At 43.5% G+C, this 25,726-nt stretch overlaps 2 protein-coding genes across 2 annotated transcripts in view; one reads left to right on the top strand and one right to left on the bottom strand.

The window, feature by feature from the left end:
• Positions 1-21,583, top strand: part of T265_05837 (hypothetical protein) — a gene marked incomplete at both ends in the record, with an annotated part of 26,362 nt that extends 4,779 nt beyond the window's left edge. The window contains 8 exons of the mRNA XM_009170958.1: positions 8,910-8,984; positions 9,036-9,098; positions 11,068-11,218; positions 14,871-14,980; positions 15,035-15,126; positions 16,333-16,448; positions 19,086-19,156; positions 21,471-21,583. Of these exons, the coding sequence (XP_009169222.1) occupies positions 8,910-8,984; positions 9,036-9,098; positions 11,068-11,218; positions 14,871-14,980; positions 15,035-15,126; positions 16,333-16,448; positions 19,086-19,156; positions 21,471-21,542 (750 nt within the window). The remainder of the gene's footprint in view (positions 1-8,909; positions 8,985-9,035; positions 9,099-11,067; positions 11,219-14,870; positions 14,981-15,034; positions 15,127-16,332; positions 16,449-19,085; positions 19,157-21,470) is intronic.
• A 1,338-nt stretch (positions 21,584-22,921) lies between these two features.
• The window catches only part of T265_05836 (hypothetical protein), a gene marked incomplete at both ends in the record, with an annotated part of 16,392 nt that continues 13,587 nt past the window's right edge, over positions 22,922-25,726 (bottom strand). Inside the window, 2 exons of the mRNA XM_009170957.1 lie at positions 22,922-23,138; positions 25,367-25,539. Of these exons, the coding sequence (XP_009169221.1) occupies positions 23,031-23,138; positions 25,367-25,539 (281 nt within the window). The remainder of the gene's footprint in view (positions 23,139-25,366; positions 25,540-25,726) is intronic.

Here is a 25,726-nt window from a genome sequence, read left to right as displayed (position 1 = left end):
GATACTGTTGAGGTTCCTAATAAGAAACATTGGTTTGACGATCCCGAATATCAAAAGGAAAAATGGGGTTTGAAGCTCTACAGTACTGTTTAAACAAAAGTAAGCAGAACTACACAACAAATATCAATGGCTCCTGTACTGAACTCGTGTACTCAACTGCAGTATTGACAATCTGACTTTCCGGGACGTAGCAGACCACCTTACCAGAGATTATGTGAGGAGTTTCATGGGTATCTGAATACCTGGACGCATAATCAAAACTTGGAGTTTTTTGTCAGCTCTTTGGCATTGCAAAGTCCAAACTGTTAGGTAGTCAGGAGCATCCTAACGTGGTAAGAAAAAAAATATTAAAATATCTTCCAAATCTTTAAAAGTGTAAGTCTAAAAATGGAGAAGCTCTACCCAATTTTTCCGGAAAAATTGTTTGCTTGTCCCGTGAAAAAATAGCTTCCATGAAACGTGTAAAGATATTTGCGCCTAGTGTCATTGATCAGCCTTTCAGGGAGGCTGCCAGCAGAGTTGCATTTCTGGTAAGTATACGTTTGATTGTCATGCCCACACAGCCGGAAAGCCTTTCTAGTTATAGGGTAATAAATCAATAGTTTTGCATTTTGTCGAGAACTCAAACAATCTACGATGGTTGGTATTGATTACCAATGCACAGTTGGGGTTCAAAAACTGAACCACAGTAAGCTGCAGTAACTTCCAGCCATGCTTTAACGAGGCCGACCACGAACCTCGTTTAGACGATAACATCCGTGTCTAGCCTCGACCACTGCCGTTTAAATTTTGGCAAAATCACATGTTAGACTTCTAGAAAATTCAACTTTGCACTCCGAAATGATGTGATGCAGTGCTTCACAGAGTAAAAATAATTGGCACTGTCGTATTCGGACTCCAGTGATTTCCATCTAGATAAATACTCAATTATTTCAACGCTATCAAAGAATTGATCTTCAAGATGGGACTTAGATGGCGTCTGGGGCCACAAGCATCTTGAAATTGTTTATGGAAAATAGGGATCTCAAAACGGTAGGCCCTAAAGTTAACCAGTGATTTGAGTAAGGACTGAGAACTTGAATAATCAGCAGGCGTTTTTTACTTGACAGCTTGTAACGAGCCTTACAAACCTCTTCATTTGATGGAATTTTCTGGCGCTGAACTATGGCGGTGAAATATAACATTTGCTCACAGAGTGTACCGATGGTATTGCTCCCATTTGTTCGCATCCTTCAAAGATGAAAACCATTTTAAATTACCAAGATGATTCTACAGTACGACTTTGTCTATGCTTTGTGCTTCACTTGCCTCAACAGTATTTAATGACACTGTCATAAATGGCCCGATTGCGCAGTCAGTGTCCCAAAGATATTGCGCTCAATGTGTAGCTCTTCAGTTCTCCAACCAACTGAAAATGACATCGCTTCAAAAGTTTGGAAGTTTTCTCTATGATCCAAAACCTTCCAAGGATTAGAAGTGTAAGACTTGAAACCAATGAACTCATAGTACGTGATTTATAGGCGCTAGCTTAAGAAGACTCAGTGGTTAGTGCGCAAATTTATTGATAGGAAGGTCCATGGTTAGAATCCGACCTGTCTTTCGACTTACCCTGTCCAGGATTGGGTAACCTGGTAGTATCCCGGGCTTCATGTTTCCTTCTGGTGGCATGGCAGTTAGACGCTGAAAGAGTACTAAAGCTGAAAGATGGACAGAAAAATTATTGGCGCTTGAGGATCATGCCAAATGGTTTTTGAATCGCTACCCAGTCCAATATTCTGTGACGCGGGCGATCCCTAAACTTTGTATAAAGAGGTGACTGTGCATTTTTTGTTCAGTTAGCTGCGTTGGATTTTTTGTGTTTCAAAGCGTTTTTAGTGAACAAATCGCCAAACTCTCACTTTAACGATGAAATCAGAACTAGTTACGGGAGCTTGTGCGTTTGTGTTAGCATGCAATTTTATTTGGATGAACGAAAAAAGATATCAGTAAAAAACGTTTTACTGACTCAACGTTCGATCGCAACTATTCACTTGAAGGGAACATGGGGTGCTAAATATCCGCCCTTCACCAATACCCTGGTGAAGATACTACTTCAAATGAATAAATGGGGTTGCACGACAGTGAAGCACCAGTGTTCTCCTCTGGTGTTGCTTTTAAATTTGATAACGATGGACATACGAGAGATATGTGCACCTCTGACCAACCATCGGATGCTATCTCAGAATAAAATCGTACCTTCATTAGCTAACCAGAGAGTTTTATTCACCTGTACAGTAGACTAGGCCTGAGATCCGTGCGTACGGACAACTCAGAAACTTAGTGAGACCTGCCCTTAAGAGTGCATTTCAAGTGGCCGTTATACCTAGTCTTCATATTCGTCGGATTTGTTGTTCAAGAACAAATACAGGAGTACGCCCCAACAGTTGTTCGTATCTTATTTAGTGGTTCACTCGTGATTGAAGCGAAAAAATGTGAATAAAACTGATCGGCCTGTTTCCCAGCGAATGTCTACGTACGCTACACAGCACTTGCTACGAGCTATCCACCCGAATTACAGAGCTCATACCTCCAACACATAAACTGAGGTATCAACTGTGTGACCTACCTTCAAAATATGTCATGCAGTCGAACATTCTCAAACGCTTTCCAGATTTACATAGGTTCTCACTCAAAAGAAAGTGCAATCTAGGTAATCTTACCTCGGGGACGCAAATAAACAACACTTGAAAATGGCCGGCAAATTTATTGACAATCCTTCACATTTGTTTCGTCATGAAACCTGACGTTAGACCTACTGATTTGGAATATGTAGCGATAAAGTGACTTCCATGGTCATTTTGAAACAACGTTTCTTCTCTAGTGAAGGAACGCCGTAAAGATGAAAGTACACTGCTAGAGACGTGATCACTTAAGAAGGTGCGGAAAAAACATCCCAGTGAGTTTGTTGCCATGCCATTCGGATTCTCCCCAGTGGTACGGCGCAAAACACGTCACCAGGATGGCGGTCTGGCTCACTCTGGATAGGAGTGATGTTTGGGGAGATAATGTACCTTACTTATTTACATAAGTTTAGCATTAACTAGGTATACGGAGGGTAGACACAGAGAGCAAAGTTTCATGACACTCAGAGGGACACCTAATGAGTGAGCTACCAGATAAGCTTGAGAAATGTTTGTGTCTGAAAAAGATATAAAGCGACCAAAAAGTTGTAGTTAATAACGAGCATATACATAAACATGACAGGATCACAATAAAGAATTTGCGGTTGACATTGCCTAACCCGTGTAAATGTGTGAGATTTTGAAAGGTTAACCAGCGTATTCCGACACCAAAAAGATTATAAGTGACCGCAAAACGGATGACTATATATATATATATATCTGGCAGTGAGTAGAGTTCAGACACGCATATTTTGGGAACACAGAGCTATCTTATGGAAACCAAGGATCTATTGACATAAGTATATAATGCATTTTTTCACATACGATGCTCTCCAGCCGAATACACCATGCAAAGTTCGTCTCATGGTTCTCTAAGTTTGACGATAAAGATAACGAAGCAATGTTTCTCAATGTTGTACTACCTATAAGGTGGGTGGATACTATTCGACAGTCCAACACCGGTTCTGGCCCTTCCTGCTTTAATCAGTGGGACATAGTCCACAAATTCACACCAGTCCTATTTTGCACTTGAGAAAAAACTAGACGTTTATTAGCAACAAATCATAATGAGTGCTCAGCTGTTGCACCATTTCGGTACATAAATCGAACAAAGCACGATAGATACTAAGACCTAGGTGTCATGTCCTCTACTGATCAGTCAATCAACCTTGTCAGCTACACACGGATTTGAGAAGGTAAATAACCTTGAGGAAATTGTACTGCAGCAACTGAACAACCAATATCGAGATTCAAAAGAATCAAGAATAAAATAGAACAAAGCAGTCCAATGAAAGGCTGAAGTAGAGAGAGAAATGTTGAGCATTGAAACATAGGTTATAGTCAACAATGTGAATATGTTTGTTAGGAGGCAGTCCTCCTAACACTAGGCAAAAGCAGTCGAATGGTCAGGATCGAGGTTGAACCATGAACTGCTGGCTAGCTGTTTTACGCCTTGATCGATGAGCTAGCTGAAGCCTATATGTAGTTAAATGCTTTTTAGGATGGCCTTGATATTATTGAAAGGCACGATAGAATCTCATACCCACGTCATCGGTTGGCAGGTGAGGATCGAGGTTTTCGCATCTGCATGTCCATTTTTGAGTATGAAAAATTATGGATAGTCGGGAATTAACCTCTAATTAATTCATCTCAAAAAGGCACTACCAGTAGCGGCCGCGGACGATCGTCCATCAAACTCATAAGTAGCATAGCATCCAGAAGGGTGGAATCCTCTTGAAAGAAAAATTCGCGCGCAAAAACACAATTATGCTCTGTCCTGTACACATTCTCCATAGAAGGATATTACGGTTGATCTGTTTGTACGTATGTATCCACTAAGGGGCTTTTTCTTTACTTTCTGTTTTTGTAGCGAGTCGTTCAAAACACCAACGAGGCTCCAGAAAACCTGGGAAATATTCTCATCTCTACGTTACCTAACGAACCAACTTTTCAGTCATGCAGAAACTGGATGTTTCAACACAAGGCAAAGACGGCAGCTCATCTCCGATTCGAATGGATAATGGCTGAGCCGTCTACAAACGGAAGCTGGAGTTACCTACAAAAAGCACAAGTAGGTCTGGGAAAGAGCACCAGGGAGATTTGCAGAGGAACTGGGAAAGAAAAATGTTGAGGAGTTTGAACTCCATGTGTCAAGAGCTCGGGATCCGTTTGGCGGGAAAGGTTTATACACAACATTAAAACAATTTACCGTGTTTTTCCAGCGGGATATGAGACAAAACGAAGCCATTTTGGAGAACTGGACGGAGCTCTCGCTGGTGTTCAATAGTAAGTATTCTGGATCCTGCATGACCCTCTGTCCTCCAAGAAACTTCGGCAATTAAGCCAGTTTATGGACCGAAAGATCTTCTTGAAGTATTGATATACATCAGACACCCAAATACTAATCTACCACTGCGAGGTTATAACGAAGAGTAAGATTTACTCATTTGATCGAGTCGATGCTACTTACCATTTTACTTAGTAACACAAATGGGCATTTCCCTTACTGGGGTCTGTTCAACCTACCAATGAGAGTAAAAGATATAACTGAATTGGTATTTTCCTGCACATTTCATTAAAAAGGATTTCTGATAGAGCAAGTTCTACCATCCTCTGAGCATGGAGTACTCGCAATGTGGAATCGACGAATTGTTTTCAACATCCTTCGCCAAAACGCGAGAACAAGAAGCGGAAGATAGTTGGTCACATTCGAAGCCCTTATTGATATTCCTTTTATCTCTGCTCAGTTCTTCGAACCAATTCTTCTGAAGCTGCGCAAACTTACCTCAAGCAGGGTTGTCCTCTTGGCTTTCGAGCGCAAATGTGGGCTCTTTACTTGGACGCAAATGTTACCGAGGAGGTGAGTACAGTAAGCAATGGCCTTATGGCGTACAATTGTTTCAGGCATTATTTTGTGAATCTAGACTTATCATCCGGCGAGATACTTAATTCTGTTCTGGTTAAAATATAGCTCTTTGTGAGAGTCCTTCAAAGAGTACTCCTCGATTGTCATTCAGATTACCCGGGCCCGTTGTAGATGCCTGTTTTTATGTGACCTCTCGCCTTCCGTCCATAAAGTTGGAAAGCCTCCTGATTACCCATCTGCCTTGTTCTCCTAGTTTCCTGGATTGAATCTTTGAAGGCGTAATAAAATGGATCCATTGCTACATGTTTTGAACCCAAGAGCATGCACTACAGACAAAATGCAGCGAAGGTGAAACGATATTCCACGGTTTCGCTGTTTATGGTGAAAAAACCCAGAAAAACAACTGACTTTACGATCTGTCATGTAGAATTGTAAGTGCATGGGTGATTTTGGATAGCCTTCACGATCATAAAGGCTTCGAAGACATCCTAGATACACTTGTTTTTGTCTAAAATTATGTGTATAGACTCCTCGGACCACCGGTTTCTCCTATAGTTACCGTAAAACTCTGCACTAAGTGAATTCCATCTTAGCGGCTTTCATTGTGATAACGCTGAATCTTGATATCTGCGATCTGCCTTAGAAACAGATTCCGTTGTGGCTAATATTAGACTGTCCCTTCCTCGGAACCCGGACCAACACGCTGACAGAAATACATCAGCAATGCATAGTGGCGCTTAAATGCCATTCAACATTGAAGAAAGAAGCCCTCAACAAACAGTGCCTGTCCATAACCCATACTATTTTCCATTCACGAGGGCCTTTTGATGGGCGATGCATTTGTGTTTTGGCCTATACCCCAATGAAATAAGAGAACAGCTGCTTTAGGGCTACTACCCATGAAGAGGGCACCCATCGCGAATAGAGCAGATGGACACTTCCCTTTAATTAGGGGCAATACCACAAGTCTTTGTGCAGCTTTGTTGTAAAGTTAATTCACTGGGAATCACCGCCTTGCGAAAACTTCACTGTGATGTGGTCTCTAGTCTATCCAACAACAGGGCTATTTTATCGGAGGCATTTTATTAGTGACTTGCATCAGACTCGGAGACTCCACCCGATTGGAAAAAATCGCGCGGTATAACTTTAGTCCAGCAATTGTGACCCACTCTTGGTGCCATCCATGTCTGTATCGGCTTGCGTACTTTTGCGTTATCAAAAAGGTGCTTTCCACGGACTTCATCACTGCCTTATCAGTGTGTTAAATTTGGACGTTCCTGATGACAATGAAGCACTTGTGTGATATAACGATTGAAACAGCAGGAGATATGGAATAAAGATATCTTCAACCAAGTAGACGATGACGGATACGACCAAAACAGTCCAGCTACTGAATCACCGTTTGACTGAGATTGACTGCAGCGAGAAAATTGACCGTCTTTGTAATGAATTTCCCGAAGAATCTATATTAGTTGGCTTTTATTCAAACGTGCAGCTCCGGGATTCGGATGTCTAAGTGCCACATGGCAGAGTGACGTGGCGACCGGTCCACAAACCATCTGGTCTACGCACTCTCCGGTTTCTTTAGGGCGAATCTCCTTTGAACTGACTCGGCGGAGTTAACACCATGGTGTGACCAAAATATGGATAAGTTTGGACACTTACTAAATATTCATTTCTAAGTTTTCACTAAGTGCCTGCTCACTGGTGCACATTACTTGAGACGTTGATGGAATATTCATTTGGCTCAGTGTTTCTGAAAGTGCTCTTCAAAAACATGTTGAGAGGCGTCACTATCTAGCTAAGTATACTCACGATTTTGAAGTAAGAGATATCGTGTCCCATTCAAAGGCGAAGAGGGTAAAGTATCCATGTGCTTCAGCAAACTCCTAGGAGTTATCACCTCAAACGGCCAACTTACTTGATTAGTTCACACTTGCAAAATCCTTTTAAGTATGCCAGATTTGTTATGGTTTTTCTCGGTACTAGTGTGATGCTCTCAATTTACTGTCGCGTAGTTATTGCTTAGATAATCACCTATCAGACTGGACCGGAAGTTTTCGAATACAAGCTGTCTTGGTCGTCGGTTTGTTCCCTGTACTGGGCACTTCATTGTTGTGAGGCGGTGCGGTGCGTCAGGCAATGTTGTGCTAACAGATGTTTTAATTTTCGCTGAGTTGGCCACGACAAGTCGGAAAATAAACCAAAAGCAAAACAGCCTTTGTTTTGCAACATTTCCCACGTAGCGTTCTTTGGGTAAATAATGCACCATTCACATCGTTCAACAAAAAAGGAAATAAAAGGAAGGAAGACTTACAACTGATCTGAAAATTCCAGAGTAACACTTTGACCGCGAAATGAGTCTCACGAGTTATGCTTTGAGCTTGGCTGACCGGCTAGAGAGCAACTGAGTCACAAAGTATGCTCTGTAGGATAAAGGAACCGTGGATTGCGAATACAGGTCCTAACAGATATCGGGAAGAATATTCGTCCGTTTTTTTTCAGATCAATAATTCCTTCGGAATAGCTGACATCCGATCTGTTTGGGACATTTGGTGTAAAGTCTATTGGTAAAGTCTATGAAAGGACTCCCATTGAAAATTAAACTCTATCTGGAATCCCTATTAATGTTGGTCCACCAGGGTACCAGCTGATATGGCAGAATCCTATCCTAAATTATTCCGTTCAGTTGTATTCTTTGGTGGATTGCGAAGGCGACTACCGTACTGCATGACCTGTGCAGCACGCTTAAAGTTAATTTACATCAAGTTTATAGATACATTGGTCGGGTTGGGTCAGCGGCGATAGATTCTGTGAGAGGATGAGTAGTCATCGGTTCGAACGTGACCCTGATATTAGGTTGGTTTGAACTGTGTCTATCGTCTACCAGATTTTTCGTCATACACTATCTGGCCAAAGTTCGCTGGCATAAGCAGTTGTATCCTCAGAGGCACGGTCGGCTTGAGTGACAGAGTGGTACAGCTCGAAAAGGAGATCACTAATGGGTTCAAGCTCAGATAAGTTTGTCTAGTAGAGGTGAAGGCGCGACTGAGCTCGATAGGGATACCCACACATACGTGCGTTGATTATACTATCCGTGGGAGTTGGCCGCATCTGCCGGCATACTGCATACAAAGGCAGGAGACGTATTTTAAACCGCCAGAATTTAACGGTTGCGTGCTAAACGCCGATAAAATGACTCTTCTCTAGATACGCCGATTATTATTGACTGAATTTCTTTAGTTTACGCCAGAATATAACGGTTGCGTGCTAAACACCGAACAAATGACTCTTCTCTAGATACGCTGATTATTATTGACTGAATTTCTTTAGTTTAATCAGCCCTAATGACCACTCGTTTTTTTCAATTTCCTGTACTGCAGGATGCTAGATATTATGAATATCTGAAGATGCGCATAGCCGAAGAGGAAAGTATGACAGACCTGCTCATTTGTAAAGTGAGAGTGCTTTTCATGCGAAGCATACGCGTTCTTTTCCGTCCCGTCTAGGAGGTGCAGCTAATCGCATCGAATGATGAAATGCATTTCGTCTTTTGTGACTACACCTATCAGGTAAGCTTGTATGTTGCAATTACTCACCTAAATTCCAACAAAAAGTTTCTGAAAGTGAAGAAATTTTTTTCTTGACGAAATACTACTCATAGGGTTGCTGAGGTTGACAGATCACTGGATCTAAACAGCAGCAATAACTCACAATTTGAGCAACCCTCTATAAAATTCATCTAAACATAGGCCTGTTAATCCAAAAATCTTATCAGCAAATATGTTGGTTTATTCACTTTTACTGCAGGAATGAAAGACGAGTCTATCTAATGATTACTTAATCAAAATGAATTTGAACGAAAGTGATGGATTGGCCGCCCAGATAGGCTGGTTCTCTTGGTATGTCTTATTCTATCAGTTTGTGATTTAATTGTTCTGCTTAGGGGACATATTAGTGAGGCCAAGCATTATCGGTAACTGGGACGTATAGGTCCAAAGGTTCGACCGCACATCCAGCTCACGGGCCGCGGAACACCACGTTAACGTAACATGTCTGAGATCAATACTTTGAAGATAACGCCTTCAGTGATTTAGTACTTATGTCGTTCTATTTTATAGAGTGTAAGCGACATGCTTGTACGACAGCATCAGTGTCAACACTGTGGCTGCTATTTGTGGAATCGAGGGCAATGAAAGTCTACATGGGCAAGTTTAGAGTTACTCTTGCTCGCCGGAAGGCAGGCGAATAGCGGGATTGGGACCGAAAAATCCAAAACAGCACTGTTCATTCCTAACAGTTACCACAAAGATGATTAGATCGTTGCTTGACGAGTGAACCTGGCTCGTTATCATCTCACCTGTGGCCGAAAGGCGGTGACGATTATCACCAAAGCAGCAGGGGATGACGATTTAAAGCAAAATCAGTGTGTAATATCGGATTGCTTTTGAGGAACACAGTGGGCCGCATTTCAGGCTTCTATGGAACGTTTTCCCCACAGCGCTGTCTGTCGAAAGAACGGGAAAGCGTACTTTTACCACTTCCCTGAGATAAAAGTGAAACACCAGTGACAGAGCCTGGTGTTTTCAGGTCGGTGAACTTACTGTTTTTTTTTCAAATTTTTGGCAGAATACCCGCTACATCTACCAGAGACAATTGATTTAGTAACACCACACTTTTCGCTTTCCATTTCTGGGAATTCGTTCAGAACCCTTCGGGTATCAGCGACTAAGAACAAGCAACGTATCGGAAGCTAAAATCTCAATCTGATGTTCACGTGAATCGAAAAACCTCATCCCCTAATTGTTTTTGTAGAAGACGAAGGGGTATTCATGACGATGCTACCTGGGACTCAACCATTTGCGCCCGCCACCACATCATGAATACTGATATGAGTAGATGATTGTCCGCCTCACTTTTGAAGGCTATACATTTTGGCTGGGGCGCACGGGCTGATGATAGAAACCTTAAGCGATGCATCATCATCATCAACAAACCATCGACGACATTATCATCGTCATCATCATCCAATATTCATTAGGGAAAACATAGCTTAGTTAGCAGGATCTTCGTCTCTGCGACAAGTGTCGAGCTGTTGGTAAAAGACGGCCAGCCTGAGTATGACATAGCAGCGTTAAGAAGCACTCGATTGCGAGTTTTATACTGCTTTAAACAACAGTAGTTTAGTCGGCGTCAAAGTGAGCTTCCTTGTGCAATACGTTTGATAGGAACTATTCATACGGGGCTGTATGGAAACTATGAGGCTCTTATTTTAGCCAGAATGCCTTCTTAGGCAGACAGTTCCGTGTTGACAAAGGGTCGGTTGTTTAGAGTGAAGCATTGTATCAATTGCAGTCAACATCGCTGCGTTTGTTCCATAACAACTTCAGATTTCGACTAGATCTACTTCCAACCGTCAAAAAGAATTGCCGGAATTTGGGCGTATTAGTTATGCCCGCAGCTGTTGTTCTGAGGAAAGCCCCACTATCCATTCTTCCGTATAATTTTGTTGCATAAACAAAACAACTGTACTGTTTTTAGGTGCTTTTGCCATTCACAAGGGATGCCACAGTTCGAGAACATTTCAGAACTACGATTGCATCCCCACCGAAAGTTGTTGATAAACAAAATTCGGAATCTTCCATATTCCCTCCATCTGGTGTCATCCCTTTTCATGGATTCTCAATGTATGGTAAGTCAGTTGTGATAATGACCACACATAATATTACACAACTGTTGAAGGTACGGTTTTTAAAGAAAAAACCAAGGAGAATAGATGTGGTTGCTTTGGTGCCTCTGGAATTAGAATAAATAGGGCGACTGCTTGCAGCAAAGGTGTCAACTATAGGAATTCAATCGGTGTTGGTGGTCCTCAGTTGCAAAGTGCACCAATCGCAACTATTCTTAAGAAACTCACGGATAAGACCATGTTGTACATCGATTCTAGCTCATTGAATCCAAGATTTTTTAGGCTTGTGTGGTCTGCACTTGGGGGGGGGGGTACGTAATTCTGAAAGAGCAGTATTGACCGCATCTGAAGTTGTATCGTCTTCCATTATAATACTGTCGGGGGGGGGTTACGTAATTCTGAAAGAGCAGTATTGACCGCATCTGAAGTTGTATCGTCTTCCATTATAATACTGTCCGATCTAAGTCAACGAATGTATGTATTAGTGAATGGAGTTATATCTACCAATGGACTTCTACTTCATTTATGGATGATCTTAGAACATAGATCTTGAAAACAAGCAAGGAATCGTGTCGGTTAGGTCTGTTACCGATCGTTTGTGCTTGAAGCACGCCTTCCAAAAACTGATCATCATCATCCTCATTATCGACAGCACGACATCAGTGTTCAACACCGATGCTTCACTGCCGTACAACCATGATTTATTTGAAAGCCATATTGCGAAGAAAAGAACAAAGGTGGACGGGGTGCATACACCTCTAAACACTCATTCGGGCAATCTGGATAGAAACTGACAACAAGATCGCCACTGACATCAGTTAGCAGCCACATCTTTCAGCGTCTTCAACCAGGTGCAGTAAGAATAACGCGGTCCATATTCTGGAAGGCGAGTAGCACTGCCCTACTTCATAACCCTCTGCCAGGTCAAGGGTTGGCCGCCTCTCTGAGTTGGACATGGAAGGGGATGAACAGTGTTCTACGCCAAAATGGGCTCAGAACCATTCAGCTTTGGATGGGTCAGCAGCAATGGAACATATCACACAGCCTCTATTTCTGATGAGTCTAAATCACTGTATGTGTACACTGACCAATTTTCAGTGAGCTAATACTGTAGAAAAACCAGTTGGCTTGCTTCATTCACTGGTCATGGTGAGGTGCAAACAGTAACATGGTACGGCAGCGAACATACACCGTAGAATCGAACAGATATACTCAGGGATTACAATCTCCCAGTTCATGAACTGACATAAACGAAACTTAAGTCAGTCTTCTGTCAATACCATCATCGGCTGTAACACCACAGCAACACTGTTACAGCAAAATAAACCCATATCGGTCATCATCTGTAAAAACCACGTATTTGCCTTACAATGGTTATAACTACCACAGTTTCGTTTGTCGATGATTTAGGGGAAGGGGAGGCGGTAACTGTGGAACTGATGCCTGAACACAGGGGCATCAGTGGACTTTTCACTGGGGTGAACGAGATGGGAGTTGTGCACCGGTCAGCCTCAGTATGTACTTAGGGACGGGCTGTATGACTGTCCCCCACTTTAATCCGATACTGTCATGCATGTTGATCCATCAACTTCTTGATGGCTCGCCTCAACTTGTCAGACTGATGCAAGTTACGGTCTTGGCTACGTTGTAAAAGGATTTGTCACAAGCTTCAAACGAGCTGGATGGAACCTCAGCGCGAAAGATAAGCACCAAAGTCTTTTTGACCATGAATTCTAGCAGCTTTCGTGAAACTGCATCACCTGTGGCGTGGGTGGCGTAGTTCATCCAGCAAGGACAGAGCTTACGATGATGCGGCGCGCTCCGTGTTGTTATAATGATTAGAAACCTGGCCACTGTGAGCCGAGATCGTCATGAGACTCTCAGTGTTTCACATTTGATTTTTCGGATCTAGAGGGAACACTAGAGCAGTAATGCTGAAGTACTTAGCATGGTGGTCGGGAGAGATAACCCGCCCACGATAGATGAACTGATCACACTCCATAAGTTGCACTGGCTTCGTCACGTGCTCCGTTTGCCAGTTGACCTAGCATAACCACGTGAAGGGTGGAAACGAGCCAGCGGAGGCCATACACTGATTTGACAGAGAAGTATGAAACCCATTCGAAGAAAAGAACAAAGGTGGACGGGGTGCATACACCTCTAAACACTCATTCGGGCAATCTGGATAGAAACTGACAACAAGATCGCCACTGACATCAGTTAGCACCCACATCTTTCAGCGTCTTCAACCAGGTGCAGTAAGAATAACGCGGTCCATATTCTGGAAGGCGAGTAGCACTGCCCTACTTCATAACCCTCTGCCAGGTCAAGGGTTGGCCGCCTCTCTGAGTTGGACATGGAAGGGGATGAACAGTGTTCTACGCCAAAATGGGCTCAGAACCATTCAGCTTTGGATGGGTCAGCAGCAATGGAACATATCACACAGCCTCTATTTCTGATGAGTCTAAATCACTGTATGTGTACACTGACCAATTTTCAGTGAGCTAATACTGTAGAAAAACCAGTTGGCTTGCTTCATTCACTGGTCATGGTGAGGTGCAAACAGTAACATGGTACGGCAGCGAACATACACCGTAGAATCGAACAGATATACTCAGGGATTACAATCTCCCAGTTCATGAACTGACATAAACGAAACTTAAGTCAGTCTTCTGTCAATACCATCATCGGCTGTAACACCACAGCAACACTGTTACAGCAAAATAAACCCATATCGGTCATCATCTGTAAAAACCACGTATTTGCCTTACAATGGTTATAACTACCACAGTTTCGTTTGTCGATGATTTAGGGGAAGGGGAGGCGGTAACTGTGGAACTGATGCCTGAACACAGGGGCATCAGTGGACTTTTCACTGGGGTGAACGAGATGGGAGTTGTGCACCGGTCAGCCTCAGTATGTACTTAGGGACGGGCTGTATGACTGTCCCCCACTTTAATCCGATACTGTCATGCATGTTGATCCATCAACTTCTTGATGGCTCGCCTCAACTTGTCAGACTGATGCAAGTTACGGTCTTGGCTACGTTGTAAAAGGATTTGTCACAAGCTTCAAACGAGCTGGATGGAACCTCAGCGCGAAAGATAAGCACCAAAGTCTTTTTGACCATGAATTCTAGCAGCTTTCGTGAAACTGCATCACCTGTGGCGTGGGTGGCGTAGTTCATCCAGCAAGGACAGAGCTTACGATGATGCGGCGCGCTCCGTGTTGTTATAATGATTAGAAACCTGGCCACTGTGAGCCGAGATCGTCATGAGACTCTCAGTGTTTCACATTTGATTTTTCGGATCTAGAGGGAACACTAGAGCAGTAATGCTGAAGTACTTAGCATGGTGGTCGGGAGAGATAACCCGCCCACGATAGATGAACTGATCACACTCCATAAGTTGCACTGGCTTCGTCACGTGCTCCGTTTGCCAGTTGACCTAGCATAACCACGTGAAGGGTGGAAACGAGCCAGCGGAGGCCATACACTGATTTGACAGAGAAGTATGAAACCCATTACCAGTAAACCCAGATGCGTGGTCATTGAGTGTGGAAACTCAGTTCATGTCACTAAATTTCACTGTTACCCCACTGAACCAACTCACTACTTAACGTTCCTAATTTACTACCTTTTTGTTTTTCTTTTCAGTCCTTCCACTATGCTACCTGTACGACGATCCTGTCACGCTTTATGTGATATTTCGACAGTTGTATATACGGTACTTTCATAAACTTCACGCGATCTCAAACGACAGCAGTGTGAGTTTCCCCCAATCGGTCAACTCCTCGATCTAACACAACACTGTACTTTAGGGGATTCTGGGTCTATGTGTGCTATTTGAAAGGCTGTTGCAAGCAAGGGAACCGCAAGTATTTTTCCATCTGCGTTCGCATGGAATACAGCCGTGAGTTCCAGCATTTTGTGCACATTTAGAAAGGGTGATTGAAGGAGGCATGATGAAAGTTTGAGTTCAAGTTTTCGACCGCGTATATGCGACGACAAGACCCTCTCAGTGTTCATTGTCGTCTTTTGTGTGTGCTGCAACGTCAGTGTTAGGAAGTTGGTTGCAGAGCACCCCGAAATGGACAGAAGGGAAAGGTGAATAGAAGTTGTACAGAAAGACACTGGGACAAGAATTCATACGATGAACTACTTACCAGCGTTTGACACACGTGGGTGTCATCATCATCATCATTGTCAGCCGTAATAACCGCGTACTCGTCGTACAGTGGTTGTAGCTGCCGCAGTTTCGTCACCGATGATTTGGGGGCGGGGGTAGGTATCTAGAGGCCATTACTGAGGGTAACACGAAATGGGCGAAAGCAGATCTCGCTGCACGTTTTAGAAATCTGTGACATAGGCAACACTCACCAAATGCAAACTTGTTTGATATCCGTGCTGTAACGCGCCACATACCAAGTGCCACAAGTGTAATTCTGCTCAGAGAAGACCATCGATTTAGAACAAGTCGACAGCTTACAACAATCAGTACAATGGTTGTAGCTACCGCAGTTTCACTCACCGATGATTTGGGGGAGGGGGTAGGTATCTAGAGGCCATTACTGAGGGTAATACGAAATGGCCGAAAGGGGATCTCGCCGCACGTTTTCGAAATCTGTGACAGAGACAACACCCACTAAATGCAAACTTGTTTGATATTGGTGCTGTAACGTGCCACATACCAATTGCCACAAGTGTAATTCTGTTTAGAGAAGACCATCGATTTAGAACAAGTCGATTGCTGTAGAAAGATTACGTTGCACTGATACGCTCGCCTGGTATAACTATTAGACACGAGTACTGTCTTTTTTTCGGTTATCATTTCCGTCACTTACAGCAACGCCAGTGGCCAAATAAGCGAGTGAATAACCGTAGACACGAAATCAGATACGGTAGAGCAATACTGGTCGTGAATAAGATCCATAGCAAGTGCATAACTGCTTCCCGGTGGCTTTTTCATCCGACCTGCCTAACTATTATGTCACAAGTCGAGCAACTAACCTGATTTGAACAGTAGGCTCCAAGCTGCTAGCAAATATCTCCGTGTCACAAATTTCTCATTTATATTTGCCCTTATTCACACCCAATCACCCCCAAAATGCTCTCTCAGCGTACGGTTCGTCTTCAAGTGGCTGATGCGCGCCTTCAGTGGATTTTTGACACCTGACCAAGTTTTACTTCTCTGGGACCGCATACTGGGCTTCGATTCTTTGGAAATACTAGCAGGTAAGCGTCATGACCGTTGCTAAAATCGTTCAGCTGTAACACGCTTTCGGTGCTTAGCTGCCATGCCACCCGATGGAAGTACGAGGGCCGGGATACTGCCAGGTTGCCCAAGCCTAGACAGGGGAAGTCGAGAAGCAGAGGTCGGGTTCGGTTCTAACATCGTGGCTATGCAAAGTTAAAAAGAGGCGAGAGTAAAGATTAGAGATCTCCTGTGACTTCCTTATGTAGTCATGGCATAGCAGAGTCCACTGTCAAGCATCATAGGATAAGGATGAAGAAAACCGGATAATGGCTCAATAGAACTCTTCACCTGTGAAGATATTTGTTCTCTATCTATTCGGCACTCTTTCCATTATGGTCGCATTATCCCTTCACAACACACGCAAGAAAGTGGGTACTTGTACTCTTAATCTCTATGAGGTTTGAGGCCTTCCGTAATTTGACCAATTTCGACTGCTCTGATAGTTCTATTGTGCGGCGTCCATAGATGGTTCTTGATGTTTCCCTTGATGATTTTACCAAGTACAACAGCCCTGTCAGATCTCAGATACACTCAATCTGCAAAGCTTTTATAAACCAATAGTTGTTGGGGCAAGACGGGAAATAATTGTTGGAAAAATCACCTTATTTTGCCCTCGATAAAAGTCGCGAGCGACCGTCTTTTTGATGCAAGCATCGCATCGTAACACATGTCTTCTAAAGCAACCACTTATAACAGTGCTCGTTTCGTAAGAGACGAGCTCAACCACGTTCTCCTGTTAAGAGCTCTTCCAGGAGGATGCAGGAAGGAGCCCGGAATAACACATTCCAGATTCGCCTGATGTTAGAAATTATATGCTTGGAAAACAGATTACAATGACTTTGTTGACGATATTTGCACTGGACCCTGGCGAAACAAAGCCGTTTATTCAAGGAACATGCACATGTGCAATGCTTCCGGTGTGCACTTTTGCTTGGATAATAGTAAATTCCAAGTCAGAGTGATCGCCTGCGGTCCTAGTCTATGCGACTCACCCCACCCATTGGTCAGAGGATATTCTAAATACTATTGAAATCTGTTTGAGCTTCAGAGCTCGTATCATTTGAAAGTAGACAGATGAGTTTGTTTCATTTCTACTTACATCTTCACGGTGATATTGAAGAAAAAATCAATTTCCCAAACCTAATATAAACGCTTTGAAGGCGGTCGCATGAACGTTTGCGTAAAAATGTATTTAATACGCTCAAGTTTAGTTGAATTACTTGGTTTACCAGACACTTCGAGTCTTTTAGAAGGGATTTTACTTAGAAAGTGCGTTCTACTTTTGGTTGAAGGCGTTGACTGGCATTAAAAATTGACGGTTTTCAATAGGATATCTGTCTATTTCTATCTGCATCATCAAATCTGTGGTTTTTGTTACGGTATGGCATATCCAGGGTAATTGTTTTCGATTTGGGTGGCGAAACCGTTGTTCTCTTCAAAGGATCGCTCTAGAAAGGCAACTTATCACTCGCAGTACAAAAAATTCGGAACACGATCATATCCATCTATGCTTGGGAGTCCTTGTTCTTCAGCGAGAAGTAAACAGCGCTGTACGCTGCCGAATCAGAAAAACCGGCCAGTTTAACCTAATATGGCTACCTTGTGGTTGTCATACGATAAAACCTAACATCGCCCTGTTTTTCTGTATGACAAACGCTCCTGCAAGTTGATCTTTCAGAAAATGAAGATACTGAAAAGTAAAGTAGGTGAGCGTAACGTCTGGAAGTTGAAGAACTGGGAGAAACAAGTAAAGATGAAGTTGATATGGGCAAAAATTCTTGAATACCAGTTTTCAATTATTCACTGGAACTGGATACAGGTAAGCCTCCGATAAACGAGCATTATCTTTCGGACCCCAGCTCGATATGTCGGCTGTCAGAACGTATGTGGTACGAATAAACCAGGTGCCCTAACTGCTTCTGGTAGTTCAACCCTCCCAAAGGTTGCAGGTAGACTGTGCAGAAATCGTAGTACAGAACAGTTGCATTAGGGGTCACAGCCACACAGATTGCTAAAACAGTTATGCATACGGCTTGCGCCACAGCCACACAGGTTGCTAAAACAGTTATGAACACGGCTTGCATGAGCGTCAAACCGACATGGTTCCGTGATAAAGTAGATGTCCTAACTGAAAAGCCGCTCGTCACTCAATGTGTTCTATTGAATTCTGGGCTTCGAAAGAAAGTCAGAACGGCCCAGTCGACAGATGGTACCAACCCCGGGGGTACTGTGTACCCTATTGACATGCTAACGAGGCACACACTTAGGCTCGAGTGAGAACAATAGAGCAAAACGATAGATGCAAAGCGAAACACAGTCATACTTCTTCGTTGCGACTTTCACCGACGGGAAAATGAGTCGACATGAGAGAGACCACTACCTCCAAACAGTCGGCGGTGCTGAGATTGCAGATACCCCGAAGCATCGTGGCCAAAATATCTAATTCGACATTTACACATCCCTTCCTCTTTTGATAGAGTTTGGATTGGACGCATCAAGATTGCAATTCTTACCGCCATGGTTTCATATCAGTTATTTCACACTACAAGGATGATAACTAACACAGACAAAAGTTTAATCACGATTCGACAAACCTGTCCCTTCACTATTTTTAGTGTTGGCCGTGGCGATTTTCTCCTACAGGCGAGCGAACCTACTGCTGGTTAACAACGCAGCAGGCGTCGAGGTGAGTGTTCCACGTAAATTCACGTGTCACTATCAGGAATTTAATCACATCAAAATAGGATAACCCTAGAGATTGTGCGTATTTAGTAGATATAGTCATTATAGACTAGGAGAGTCCAGAAGCGTTGGCTATAAACCACGCTTCGTGTGTAGGAAGCAGGAACATAACCCCGTTAGTTACTGACATCAAAGTGTCTGTAAGACAGACAGATATTTGTGTGCTGGATCCATCTGCCCGGAGGATGATTCGCTTTATACTGAGACGGACAAGGAAGAAGGACGCTCATAAATAACTAATCCGATAGTTGTTAACATAGAGTATTCTAATGGAGTTACCTCATCAAAGTTTTCCAGAAACGATTGGAACTGACAGGTCAGAATGAAGTTGTGTTGCTCATATGGACACAAGTTGTTGGTTTTGAGGCAGCTGTTTGGATAAATGAGTGATTATGCTAACGGACACAAGGTTTAGCTTCCGAATGACTTCCAAACAAAGTGAACTACTATGTTGGTCCAGTCCTTATGGATTCGAACGGTGTACAACAAGAATTCGCAAGATCGCGGATTCAAATGAGCTTGTGGATTCGGGAGATGTGCATTACTATAGCTTACTAACAGGGATGAAACAAATACACTCATTTGCACACCAATTTGATTTTCAAGGGGGAAACAGACCTGAAACCCAGCTGAATCTACCGAATTTTGGGCAGTTTGGGTTCAAGTAGAGTACACGGTTGACGGAAACTCTGGGACTGCGCCTACCTGATGAACTAGAAGAAGGACGAAACCGGTCTTAGATTGGCGAAGTTTTCAGTAAGCTTATAAGTAGTTTCCTTTGTGATAATATACTGCGATATCTTGGATATCGTACCAAATGAAAATGAGGCGGCCTTTGTGCAGCACGTTTAGTTAAAGAATAGCATAAATGAAATTCAGCTGGGTTTCAGGTGAATCTCCCGTGAAAAGCAAATAGGTATGCAAATGACTGTCTGTCAAATTTTGTGCAATTTGGATTCAAGAAACGCCTAAGTTTGACGGAAACTGCATATCAAGAAGGGTGAAACCGGTAGTGGGCTGTCAGTGTTACTCACACAGGAGGAGGCTTGGCTTAGACATTCTACTAATGCTTTGTTTCTTTTCAGCGATCACAGTACGAGAACGGGGATGGAACATGCAGGGTGACATGTTCCTTAAAAACTCGTAATGCTGTAGGAGTATGTCATTGCCCCTCACCTACCGTTTTGCGATCAGCCTTTTGAGAAAAGTCTTTGGTTGAGGACCCTCATTGTCCTCCCGTCCGAAAAAGGACACCCTGACAATATCCAAGCCCGCGTTCAAGCGTGAATGTCATAACTAGAAACACTGTCACAGCACACCGGCCGTCGCGTGTTATCATGACCACAATGAGCTTGTCTTGAATTCCGCAATTAATATTCGGCCGAGTACTTAGCGTGAAGTTTGTACTCACATATCCATTGCGGTACCTCCTATACTCTGTTACTCACGGATACAACCGCCGATGACTTAGAGCGAGTCGTGAAGAACGCTTGGTATCACACCGTCATGGTGGATACGCCCTACTTCCATAGTATGATAAGAAGCCGATCCCACTTACCGTTGTCCGTCAAAGTAAACACTGTCAAACGCCAGCATCGGATTCACTCGTCTATCGGTTCTTTTTAGGCGGAAGCGTAAATTTGCTTCGAGAGCAGAGTACAACTCGTGCCAACCAAGTCTGATGCAGCTATCTAACGATGCAAACCTAATAACACCGAAAACTTAGCTGCCTCTGATGGAAACATAGGAAAGCGTGACACTGAAATACTGTGACGTCGGTGATGGAGACAAGACCGCGATGCAACCAGTATCCACTTTGATGTCGATCGCCACGTGTGAGAAGCTGCGACTTGGAATATTAATGTGAACAACTCATTCTCCAGTGGGAATCAGCTAACGTGGTGGGATCAAAATGGGTAGGGCTATTCTATTAGAGAAGACTGAACTTGAGCGCATTTGACGGCTCTACCCTACTGCTGACCTAAAAGTACATTCAGACTCACATCCCATTGTCAGAGGATAGCAGGATTGTCCGTAGATCCAAGTGGACTCAATGAGCCCGCAAATGCAAGTGAAAAGCTGGACATCGAAAACCTATATGGAATATTATCGTGCCCAGTATCGTTTGGGAAAATATCCACTTCCGGATACGATGCAGATGTGGCAGGTTCAAAAGAATGTGAAATTTCTAATATTATCGCGACCCTCCATGACTTGTTTTCCATGCAGTGTAACGACCTATTTGATCCTTTTCCTAGGCTATTCTGGCCGACCTGACACCTTTGAAGATTGTCAGTCTACTTCAGCTGGTACTTTTCACGAGAAACTAGCCTCCAGTGATTCATTTCACCGTTGTACAAATACACTATTGTGAGAACAAGTTCTCTTGTTTATCCCAACCGGCTTTGATAGTGGACCAAATGATAAACGGGCATCGGGATCATTCTATCATAAAAGTATTTCAGGAAACACGAACGCCTGCATGTAGGATAAGCTGGGGACCGAAACCGCGCATCATCATCATCATTGTCAGCTGTAATAACCGCATACTCGTCGTACGGTGGTTGTAGCTACCTCGGTTTCGTTCACTGATGATTTTTCGGAAGGGAGGGGCTGGTAGCCGAGCATTGCAGGCGGGAGATGATAAATTGGTGCACAAATCCAGCTCTGTCAGTTGGCGCAGACCCAATTAATACGGATGACTATACTACCGGAAAAGTTGTGGTAAGCGGAGAATTGACGCGCGGTTTTTGCTATACAACACTCCACGTCACTCTCAAGGAATCAACGAACTAGGCTCCAGTCTCATCATCAGCAGTCTGTTTTGTCTTTAAGTTGTAAGTGATGACTTTGGAGGTGCGATAACCATTGTTTCAGAACGACACCTTCTGTGGTTTGGTGTCAAACACTGTACGATACACTTTCAGGAAAAAAAGTGCTCCGTTGTGCAGCATGTTGTGGGAGGCTTGTCATGTGCTAAGCGTGGTGTAGCGTCTGTCAAGAACAATGCTATTTTGCACAATTCATTCAGTGGCACAGGTGGCCACTGCAAAAGGGGTATGGAAACAACTACGATAAGTTTCGGTACTATGTGCATATAGCTTTCCACGGATCACGTTATGTTCTGTTTGTTGGAGTATACAGCCACTGATCAAAACCAGTGGCACTTTCTCTCCAGACGGTCTGAGCGTGTATAGATGCAAACATCTGTAATCTTTTATCGTTTTCACACATAAACTGGGTAGTGAATCATGAGTGCTCAGCAGTGATGTGCTGTTGACTTAATGACTGTCATCCACAACCAACGTTTTCGTTTAGTATATACTTTGCCGATAAAGTAGCCTCTAGAGCCTGAACGGACAAACAACCGGCTTTTTCGCTAACGGCGTTTCCCTTGCATGAGTCAAAGAGGTTGACGAACACCCAAAGAACAAACTACAGTATGTTAACTACATAGTATGAGCGGAAAAACATATAGAGGGGCGGATAAACAGACGAACGTTTAAAGTACGAAACGTATAGTTACACGCCACTAGGTGGTCCCTTCTCGGCGTCATTCGACACAAAACTGAATTCGCTTGCCTACGGTTTCGTGATATTCCAGGCTTGGACAACCTCAGCCCTCTTGCTTCCTCCGCGTTGCACGGAAGACACGCACGAAAACCGCTACCAAGAGTGCTATCTAGTTTACGAATGACACTTGAAGACGATGGCCTCAGAAAAGTAGTTTGAAATAGGAAGAAAAACGGGCAACATGAAATCAGTTGATAATTTCTTTGGGAAAGAATGAGTTTGAGAAACGATGGATAGTTACAGAGTCACAGTTCGTACTTTTTGTATTCCATTCCATCTGGCGGTTTCATTTCAACTTTACCTTTGCCGACTTCATCCCAATTTGTGCTCAGCACGGTACCCCCCGATTCGGTCTAGAGTAACGGAACAAGGTAAACTTGAGTAAGCTTTACGAAACATGCGTCTAGACATCAAACAACATCAACAGGTACAAACAACAGATGAAACCCCTCACTGATTGGTTCAGCGAATAGACTAACCAAGTGTTGAGGTGAGTGAATCACTCGAAAAGTGAAAACGGAGCCCTACAACTCTTGCTTCATTAAAGCCCCAAAGTCCACGAAACTGAAGTCGTTAGTCGAAGAAGAAACCACTATCAAGTAGAACCCCGCCAACTGACCTATCTACATGACCAAAGTCATGTTGTTCATTGGTTAAAAATTAGGGGTCTAACTAAACAGAAATACCATAGGGTTGGAGAGCATGCTGTTTGAGACAATCCCGGGAAACTAGTGTTGTGACTTCCTGGACGGTGGTTCCACTCTGTCTCGGCACTTGGCTTGCTGCTCTGCCCACTGTGGTATATCAAAAGGCACCGTAGCCAGTTATAGAGACAAAGGAAGGTTATTACAACCGTATTCGTAGGGTCATCACATAATGCTTCTGAAGGTTGCGCCAAAATCCTTGAGATATATATGCTCGATTCACATTGACTGACATTCTAACCAATCAAGACGTCTTCGTTTAGTCCGCAGCCCGCACATGACACATCTGTCCAATCGACGTGATGTTCGGATATTAAGAGCGACTGGTCTCCGAACAACTGGGCAGCCAACATAATTTATCGCTTCAGACCAAATTAAGAGAGAGAGACCAGAGCAGCTGTGATCAGCACCATGACAAAGGCTAATTATCCAAAGTTTAACGATGAAATTATGCTTTTTCACACGGAACAAGTAATAAGAGGACGAAAAACGACAAAAAGAGTAACAATTCTGATGTCAGTCTCGCAGTTTCGGACTAGTAAGATGATTAAAATTGATGGCCGGTAAGAGAAAAATCAAAATATTATAGAAACTGGTCAGAATTTGCCGTACACAGTTGAGGACGTTGGTCACAAACGGGGTAAAAATGTAATGCGGATGAGTGCGGACAATAAAACGTATGCCTCTGCAACGAACAAGTGAGCCTTGCATGGCTGGTATATGTGAATACGATTCGCTCAGCTGTAACACCCTTCCGGTGCCTAGCCGCCACGCTACCCGAAGGAAGCACGAGATTTGGGATACTGCCAGGTTGCCCAAGCCTAGACAGGGGAAGTCGAGAGGCAGAGGTCGGGTTTGAACCACAGACCTTCCGGTCAGTAAATTTCGCGTTCTACCACTTGACACATCTCGCCCCCGTAAATACGAGTAGGCAGGTTTTTGTGAGATGACGTAGGTATGGTCATATTCTAAGACTCAGCAACCAATATAAAAGAAATCATAACAACCGGAATTCATCCAGTAAAATGACATTCGCTTAGTTCCGTTTCTCATAGTTTTTGTGGTTGAAAGGTTCCCCAGTTACTTTACAGCTCGAGCTTTGGTGCACTTTGCCTTAGCGGCACCATGTTCTCAGGTCACGGTTTGCAACAAAGCTATCTTGATAGATGTCTACCCGTCACACCTGGGACATATGACGCAGGGCAGATTTCACCTGCCTGGGTACACGATTTACCTATATCCTGTCGGGTTTTTTGTACGGATGAACACACTGATATACAAATGGATGAATGAGTTTCCCAACACAATGACAGTGTTTCACAACCAGTATGCTAGTACCGAAAAAAATTAACATTGCGATATGCGGAAGTGTTATCTGAAGTGGCTGAAAACCTTAAGTCATTTGTGAGGAAGTGTGCTTCAAAATGGGGTCGACATACAAAGATGACGACAAACGCAATCAGGCCCGTATAAATTCACTGTACCGTGGTTGACACCTTAGACCCAGGAATCCACTAGACTCCTATGTCCCCTTGCCTATACGGCCCTAGCGCTCCATACGTAACGCGATAACGTGAAATAAAGCGGTTACTTGGCCAATGAGTTACCCATTCACAGAAATCTATGACCAGCAGGGTTCAACGTGACTTTTAAGTGGAATAATGGCGTCAATTTCATAAGGTATGTGAACCAATTAAGCAGATGAGATAACGTTTGGGGTGAAGTAAAAAACACCGAACTCGAAAGCGGCTCGGATGCTGCAGCGACAAACTCAAGACTCAATCAATTTTAAATGAGCCACATTGTTCACCAGAACTGCTCAGATTGGGCAGAGAAGTACGTGAACACAAATGCAGCTCGTGAAAACCGTAACTCACGAAGCTCTTAATCATGGCTCGCCGAGTTTCGTCAGAGGCATCCCGGTAAATGCTCTGAAAGAGTTTGTTTAACGGGTCCCCATCGTCCTCCAGCTCAGCTGCTTCTTTTTCCAACTTGTTCCAGTCGTGAGCAACTTTGCTGGAAGAAGGATAAGAGTGGGCCACTTTCGACACTGAAATAGACAGAAGAAAAGCGTATTGAGCGGAGGAGCAAGATACAAACCCCAAAGACTGATCTTGTGACCGAGCTCCAAGCTGGTTACTCATATGTGACATGCTAATCAACTTCAAGCGATGCGCCTGTGTGATATGTATCGGAATCGGGTACGATCAACGGATATACATACGCTGAGAACGAGC

Source organism: Opisthorchis viverrini (assembly GCF_000715545.1).
Source record: "Opisthorchis viverrini unplaced genomic scaffold opera_v5_117, whole genome shotgun sequence".
NCBI lineage: Eukaryota > Metazoa > Platyhelminthes > Trematoda > Opisthorchiida > Opisthorchiidae > Opisthorchis > Opisthorchis viverrini.
Note: the sequence above shows the minus strand (reverse complement) of the source record. Positions and strands in the feature narration are given on the sequence as shown.